Below are 8,288 nucleotides of genomic sequence, written 5' to 3'. Positions count from 1 at the left end.
GTTTGGATTAAAACACTGGCTCTCTTTAGTAGTACTCCCGGGACTCAAACACAACAATGCGTTGTGAAGTTAATGTAGGATTTAGTATCTTTAATTTATTTTAATGTCTATAAATCGTCTCTTAGTTTTAGTTTATTTCAGTCATTTGTAACTTTCAACATTCACCAAACCAACACATTCTCATGAACAGATTTGTACAATATTCTACAAAATTAGGCATCCGCTGGATGGTCACATGACAGTTAAGTTTAGCATCTTCACAGTTAAGTTTAGCATCTTTACAGTTATATTTAGCTGAGAAAAGGTGACAGTGAGACGGTACAGAGCACCATGATATGATAATCGTTTCAGAGGCCATTACAGTTAAGTTTAGCATCTTCACAGTTAAGTTTAGCATCTTTACAGTTATATTTAGCTGAGAAAAGGTGACAGTGAGACGGTACAGAGCACCATGATATGATAATCGTTTCAGAGGCCATTACAGTTAAGTTTAGCATCTTCACAGTTAAGTTTAGCATCTTTACAGTTAAGTTTAGCATCTTTACAGTTATATTTAGCTGAGAAAAGGTGATAGTGAGACGGGTACAGAGCACCATGATATGACAATTGTTTCAGAGGCCTTTAAAGTTAAGTTTGGCCGACAAAAGGTTGATGTTTGGATTAAAACACTGGTTCTCTTTAGCAGTACTCCCGGGACTCAAACACAACAATGCATTGTGAAGTTAATGTAGGATTTAGTGTCTTTATTTTATTTTTTATGTCTATAAATCGTCTCTTAGTTTAGTTTGGTTTATTTCAGTCATTTTAACTTTCAACATTCACCAAACCAACACATTCTCATGAACAGATTTGTGAAAAAATTGGGCAGCCGCCTTTTTTTTTACCAAATTGAGTCTGACCAGTGCGCACACTTTGTTGCCATAAAGGCAGGAAATAAACAGAGCGTGTGTCCGCCCCCAGAGAGAGAGAGAGAGAGAGAGAGAAAGAGAGAGAGAGAGAGAGGAGGGGGGAGGGAGAGCAAGAAACAGGATGACAGCTTGTCTCGCATCCACAGACATTTTTAGAGGCAGCTAAACGGTCTGAGCAGCACTTTTGACGTCAGGAATAATCATTACAGCCTACTCTCTCATCCGGGTCTCTCTTTGCTCTCCTCCTCTCCTCCTCTCCCCTCATCCCTTGTGGTTTTAATATCTATTTAATCCACAGCAGCAGCGGAGGCAGCAGCAGCAACACGTATGCACACATGTGAAGAGGGAGAAGCCGAGTGACTCTCTCCATCACCAATCATCATCTATCTCCGTTCGGCTCTTTCCCTTAAAAAAATAATACCGGAGAGGATGTGTGCACCGTGGCTCAACAAGTCTCTTTTGTTTTTCACACAATAAAGTGTGGATGGCTGCGGGATGGAGATAGCCTTGGTGAGCTTTGAGAACGGTGGCGCCAAAGGTAGCGGTGGTGGTGGCAGCGCCGGCAACAATGCCGAGGAGAGCTGCCGAAACGCGCTGGATGTCCCCCATCATCATCATCATCATCATCAGCCGGGCTTCGTGCAAACTGGACTCGGAGGAGAGGACTACGGTAAAGAGCTGAACACCCAGGGGAGTCCCCATCAGCATCAGCTGCAACATCATCTGCATCAGAGCTCCTGGAAAATCAACGACATGAACAACACTTTCAGCTGTAGCGAGAACGCCATGGATGCGCTTTTACGCGCGGACCACAGTCCCCATCTGTTTGACGAGGACATGCTGGACATGGACACGGAGAGCAACGAGAGGGTGCTGATCAACATCGCCGGGCTGAGGTACGAGACCCAGCTGGGCACCCTGAACCAGTTCCCCGACACTCTGCTGGGAGACCCCGCCAAGAGGATTAAATACTTTGACCCGCTCCGGAACGAGTACTTTTTCGACCGCAACAGGCCGAGCTTTGACGGGATTTTGTATTTTTATCAGTCAGGGGGGAAGATCCGCAGACCAGTCAACGTGTCCATTGATGTGTTCGCGGATGAGATTAGGTTTTACCAGCTGGGGGAGGAGGCCATGGAGCGTTTCCGTGAAGATGAAGGCTTTATAAAAGAGGAGGAAAAGCCCCTGCCACAGAATGAGTTTCAGAAGCAGGTCTGGCTTATTTTCGAGTATCCTGAAAGCTCCATGCCGGCTCGCGGCATCGCCATCGTGTCTGTGATTGTTATCACCATATCCATCATCACCTTTTGCCTGGAGACGCTGCCAGAGTTTCGGGATGAGAGGGAGCTTCCGGTCACCAGCCGGCTGGACAACAGCACGGCGCCGCGGTCCTCCCTCACTTTCACTGACCCCTTCTTCATCATAGAGACAACGTGCGTGATCTGGTTCACTTTCGAGCTATTCGTGCGCTTCTTCGCGTGCCCGAGCAAGTCTGAGTTCTCCAAAACGGTCATGAACATCATCGACATCATGTCCATCATGCCTTACTTCATCACAGTGGGCACGGAGCTGGCGGAGCAGCAGGGCCAGGAGCACCAGAACGGGCAGCAGGCCATGTCGCTCGCCATCCTGAGGGTCATCCGTCTCGTGCGGGTCTTCCGAATCTTCAAACTCTCCCGACACTCGAAGGGGCTGCAGATCCTGGGGCAGACTCTCAAAGCCAGCATGCGGGAGCTCGGCCTGCTCATCTTCTTCCTCTTCATCGGCGTCATCCTCTTCTCCAGCGCCGTGTTCTTCGCCGAGGCGGACGAGCCCGAGTCTCACTTCTCCAGCATCCCGGACGCCTTCTGGTGGGCCGTGGTCACGATGACCACCGTGGGCTACGGCGACATGAGGCCGATCACGGTCGGGGGGAAGATCGTGGGCTCGCTGTGCGCAATCGCCGGCGTGCTCACCATCGCGCTGCCCGTGCCGGTCATCGTGTCCAACTTCAACTACTTCTACCACAGAGAGACGGACCAGGATCAGTCCTCGCTGAAGGATGAGCCCAACAGCGGCCGAGCGAGCCCCGAACTGAAGCGCAAAGGGAGTAAGTCGTCGGCGAAATCGCAAGACGTGGAGAACAGCGAGGCGAACACGTCGGCTGAGAAGGCGAATATCAAAGCGAACAGCAGCATGGACTTCAAGAGATCCCTTTACGCTTTCTGCTTGGACACGCGGGAGACAGATCTGTAGTCCTTTCCAGACCCCCTGACTTTAAAAAAAACTATTAAAAAAAAACCTATTAAAGCCCATATAGTTGTTTAGAATAAACCCCCATTAATGGGTTTTTAAGTCTTTGCACATAGCAGTTGGTAGGATCAACACATTTGCAATCCTGAAAAGTTTTAAAAGAGCGTTGGGTTGATTTATAAAAAGCACATTTTTAATCCCGCTCATCTGGTTTAAGCACATCCGTTGGAAGTGGAGGTCTGAAAAAAAAAAAAAAAAACACAGTGATGCATCTCAGTGGCCCTTTAAAAGTGGGAACTCCAAAAGAACATTATATGAAACTCATGGATCAATAAAAAAGTGGGACATGTCTTGCATGTGCTGCAGATAATCGAGCACGAGCAGGACTTGGAATAATTACTTGACATCTGAGGATTTACAGGACCAACCAGACTCTTTGTACATAAAAAGTTAGGAAGCCGTCCGTGTTCAGTCGCCAAATTTTATTTTTCGTACCTACCCTACATTTAGTCATTATGTTTACGCTGAAAAAGTTGCAGCAGTTGTGTACATAAATATATCCCGTCAAGCCTACTATTTATGAATTGGATCATGGTGTTATCGTAGATTTTGAGAAGTATATTTTTGAGATGCTCAGACACCTGTGTTCCTCAGGTTGTGTCAAAGAAGTGAGATTTTTCCTTTTTGATTTTTTTTCAGAAAACCTAAACAGAAGATTTTTAGCCTTTGTCTGTGATCATTTTAAAACTAAAAGAACATTTTTGAATTATTAAATTAAAACGGGACATTATGTGGGAGTAAACTGAAGGAATGACAGCCAAGAAACGATGACAGAGCAAAATCTGGAGACATCAAGCGACATGGATACCAGGTGAGTTACAAAGATTATAAAGTGCTTATTTATTGGGTTTTAAATGTGTTTTCATTTGATGGGAATCCACAGTAATTGTGAGCTTTGTGCAGATACAGGAAACAGCTTAATACGGAAAGAAAAAGCTCCTCATGTATGGAGTAACACCAGTGTCAAAATTCAATTCTTGTGTCCCAAGTTCCAATATTATTTTCCAATTCTGCTGCTGATATTTCAGTGTTTTAACAATACATCCATCGATATTTCAAGTTTTCAATTGTATTTGTTTTTTTAGTTTTGCATGTTTTAGTTTCAGTTTTCCAGAAAGGTTTAGTTGTAGTTTTTATATTTATATCGTCGTCCAATCACTAGTGAGGCGAAAACCTTGTTTGTCCAAAACTGTTCAACTTTTCAGGAAATGAAAAAAAAGTATAAAATATAAAAAACATTTTAATGAGCTATTTACCTTCGAAAAAGTCAAATTTAACCCATTTTCCAAAAAGTTTCTATATGAGAACTATATAAAAAAACGTGGGAAAAGAAATCAACAAAAACATCGGGAAAAGTAAAAGAAAACCTTGGATAAAAGTAACAAAAATTTTGAGAAAAATGACAAACAAAACGGACGTAAAGGCGGACCAATAGCATTGATTCATGAAAATAAATTAAAATGAATATGAAATTTGGACATCCAAGCTTTCTGCTGACAGCGATGATATTTAGTTTTTCTCATAATGTCTCAGAAGTATGCAGCTATATATACAAAATATGTGGTTGGAGAACTGTGTAGGAACAGCCTTAATGTTTACATCTTTTGATTTGGGAATCAACTTCACACTACCACCCCGAAGAAAACTTTCATTCTGACCCCAGCCGGCTAATATCAGAGTTGAATACCAGTTTCAAGTAAACGCACCATTAAGTCCCGTCTAAATTGGCATTTCCGACAACGGCGGGCAGTGGTTATAGTGTGTGGCCAGCTCATTGAGTGTCTTTAGCTGCAGACTGTTGAACGTCCCGGTGTTGTGTGAAGTACAGTCACACTTTACACCGTTCAGCTGTCAGCATTTTAACCGTGTTCAAGCCAGCTTACTAGCTAACGGTAGTTTAGTGTCACATGCAGCAATGCTTCTGTTGCCTCTTATGTCCGTTTCAGAGCATCAGAGAGCAGCACACATATTTAGGTGGCAGCGAAATGAGGACCCGAAATCCACGTTGCTATTCGGTCAAGTAGATACCGGTCAGGTGCCATATTGCAACACATTCTCACTCCCATTGTGTTAAATATGTGCATGTGCCTTTGGCGATGTTATTTGACGTTAAAAGTCTCCTTTAGCATCATATTTAAAAAGTGCTTGGTTGGGACTCTTGGCCTCACTTTTGACGTTCTGGGTAAACATACGTTTAACCGACATGTGCCACAAGACTGGGACAGTTAGGTTTAGGAAAAGATGGTGGGTGGGACTATAAAACGTTTCAGTGACATACAGGACAAAAACGGGACATGAATGAATGGTAGTCCTGTGTTTTTTGACCCATCCACCCCCCCCCCAAAACCTGTCTCCCTACATGGCACTTTGGCCTTTCATACAACTCGCTACCGTTATCTCTCTTAACCCTTTTGTCGTCTTCCCATTGACCATGAACTTGTTGTGCATCTAGGTCAAAAGTGAATTTGAATTTTTTGTGATTTTTTTCAAGTGTTTTGGGTCTTTTTTTTATGCTTTTGAGACTTTTTTCAATGATTTATTTTTAAATTCATGGTCAATAAACCTAATTTAAATGAAATTATACCTAATTTTTTAGTTAAAAAAACAGAGATTATTAATTATTTTGACTAATTGTTAGGATCAAAGGATGTTGAATGAATCACAGACTGGTTTAAGTCAAAGTTTAGTCACAATTATTTAAACATGGTTATAAAATTGAATAAAACACCCAAAATTCAACAAAATTAATCATAAATTTTACGTGCAACGATCGTTGTATGGGTTCCATCCAACGTTCATCCATGCATCCATGTTATTTTTGAGCATTTTCACTCAAAGAAACACATATTTCTGATATAAAAACTTTGAAAACGGGTCAAATTTGACTGAGGACAACACAAGAGTTTAATACTACGTCATGTTACTGCTGCTGATATCTGTTTAAATAGGAATATAAATGATCTTGTAATGTTTTCAGTTCATTTAACAGTCTCAAACTAAAGTGTAACATCTTACCTATAACTCAATATCATTCTTACCATTTACTTTACCTTTGTTTTGACAAGAGTCGACTAAAGGAAGCTACTACCAGTGATTTTAGCCGTGCAGGGTACCCTTGGCCATACTCCCTCACCCCTATCTCCCTGCTGTAAAAAAAAAAAATTAACCAGTCTCCCAGATTAACATCAATGCTGTCAACACATCCAGGATCGTACTTTTGTTCTTAACAATAAAACGGCATGCTTCAACAACTCCAAATTATGCAGCAAAAGTTTTATTACAAGCTGCATTTTGGATGCTTTTATATAGACCTTAGTGGTCCCCTAATACTGTATCTGAAGTCTCTTTTATATAGACCTTAGTGGTCCCCTAATACTGGATCTGAAGTCTCTTTTATATAGACCTTAGTGGTCCCCTAATACTGTATCTGAAGTCTCTTTTATATAGACCTTAGTGGTCCCCTAATACTGTATCTGAAGTCTCTTTTATATAGACCTTAGTGGTCCCCTAATACTGGATCTGAAGTATCTTTTATATGGACCTTAGTGGTCCCCTAATACTGTATCTGAAGTCTCTTTTATATAGACCTTAGTGGTCCCCTAATACTGTATCTGAAGTCTCTTTTATATAGACCTTAGTGGTCCTCTAATACTGTATCTGAAGTCAGCCTTGGTGCAGAATTACAGCAATTAGAGCCAGTCCCACAATGAGCTTTTCTTACCAGCTTGCCATGGGCAAAGCAGAGAAAGGGGAGGTAACCTTGCTCCTTATGACCTCATAAGGAGAAGATTCCTGATTGGCCCATCTGAGCTTTCATTATCTCAAAGGCAGAGCAGGATACCCAGGGCTCGGTTTACACCTATCACCATTTCTAGCCACTGGGGGACCATAGGCAGGCTCGGGGAACTCACGTTAATGTTAAAAAACCTCATACAGTAAAATGTTCATGTCATGGGAGCTTTAATTTCCACTTTGAATGTTAAGTTAAATCGCCACCTGAGCATCGCCCAAGCGTTCGAAATGCTTTCTCTCACTAAAGTCACTCTTGCATACTAATTAGACATGTAAATGCCCACGTACAAGTATTAAAATGCCCACGTAGATTCTTACATGTGTATAAATGAATTCTATTTGCACTTTTGGGGGCGATTGCCAAAGAAAAAGCACAGCGAAAAGACAGGAAACAGGGTCAGAATAGAAGTGTTCGGATATGACCAACACCAGGGATCACGGACACCGCGAGTTACGTTACGGGTAAAAAAAAAAGTTTTTAAAAGATAAAGATGCTCGAGCTAGAGCTTTGATTCTCTGTCTGAACTTGATTGGGCTGGGATGTTGTCTTTCAAAATTCCCACGGTCTTGACACAGCTTGGGTTCGTGCAATTTGGTCTTATTTACCCAAGAGACAAATAGGCACAGAAATGAGAGGTTTGCACATTTTTGTGAAAAAGGTCAGCCCATGAATACAGCCCCAAAACATGATCACTGATGCGCACAGGGGAGGGGAGGGGGCACATGTATTTTTAGCCATACAGTGAAGCACTCAGTTGACCTCTTTCATGTGAATATTTTGTTGTCCTTGAGGGATGGGGAAGAGCTGCGAACGCAAGACAAAACGAATGGCGTTCCTGTTCAAAAGTCAGGCATCTAAAAATGAGAAATTGCATTTTTTTTTTTTTTTTTGTGCCAAATCATCTTTCCTCGACTGTTGCTGATCTCATCATCCCTCAGCACTCCTGCATTTAATCATTTCAGAGGCTCTTCTGTTGATTTCGGTGAGCGATCCAGGTCTCCTCGCTGCCCGAATCCGGTTACATTACGTAACGTTTTGTTTATTCATTGTCTTTTCTTTTTTTTTCTTCCTCTCACTCGCTACAGTATGTGCACTTCATAGCCACGACAACAGTTGCTATTTGCATGAAGAAAACATTTCATTTAGCATCATCTCTGCTGTGTTGAGCTTATTGTGCCAGTGAGCAGAGAGCTGCAGGACAAAAATCTGTCCTGCAGATCCAAGGTGGCCTCACCTACGCTGACATGCCGCCAGTAGTGCAGCATCTGGACGCAGTCAACCAGAAGCCAATGTAC

The 8,288-nt window shown here is 42.5% G+C and overlaps 1 protein-coding gene across 1 annotated transcript; it reads left to right on the top strand.

Moving 5' to 3' along the window:
• The first annotated feature begins 1,403 nt into the window (after positions 1-1,403).
• On the top strand, positions 1,404-3,143 carry LOC114550311 (potassium voltage-gated channel subfamily A member 1). Its single transcript, XM_028570983.1, has one exon. It carries the CDS (start codon positions 1,404-1,406, stop codon positions 3,141-3,143), a length of 1,740 nt encoding a protein of 579 aa, XP_028426784.1.
• Positions 3,144-8,288: the final 5,145 nt, after the last annotated feature.

This window comes from Perca flavescens, chromosome 23, assembly GCF_004354835.1.
Source record: "Perca flavescens isolate YP-PL-M2 chromosome 23, PFLA_1.0, whole genome shotgun sequence".
Classification (NCBI taxonomy): domain Eukaryota; kingdom Metazoa; phylum Chordata; class Actinopteri; order Perciformes; family Percidae; genus Perca; species Perca flavescens.
This window is presented reverse-complemented; position numbering and strand designations above follow the sequence as displayed.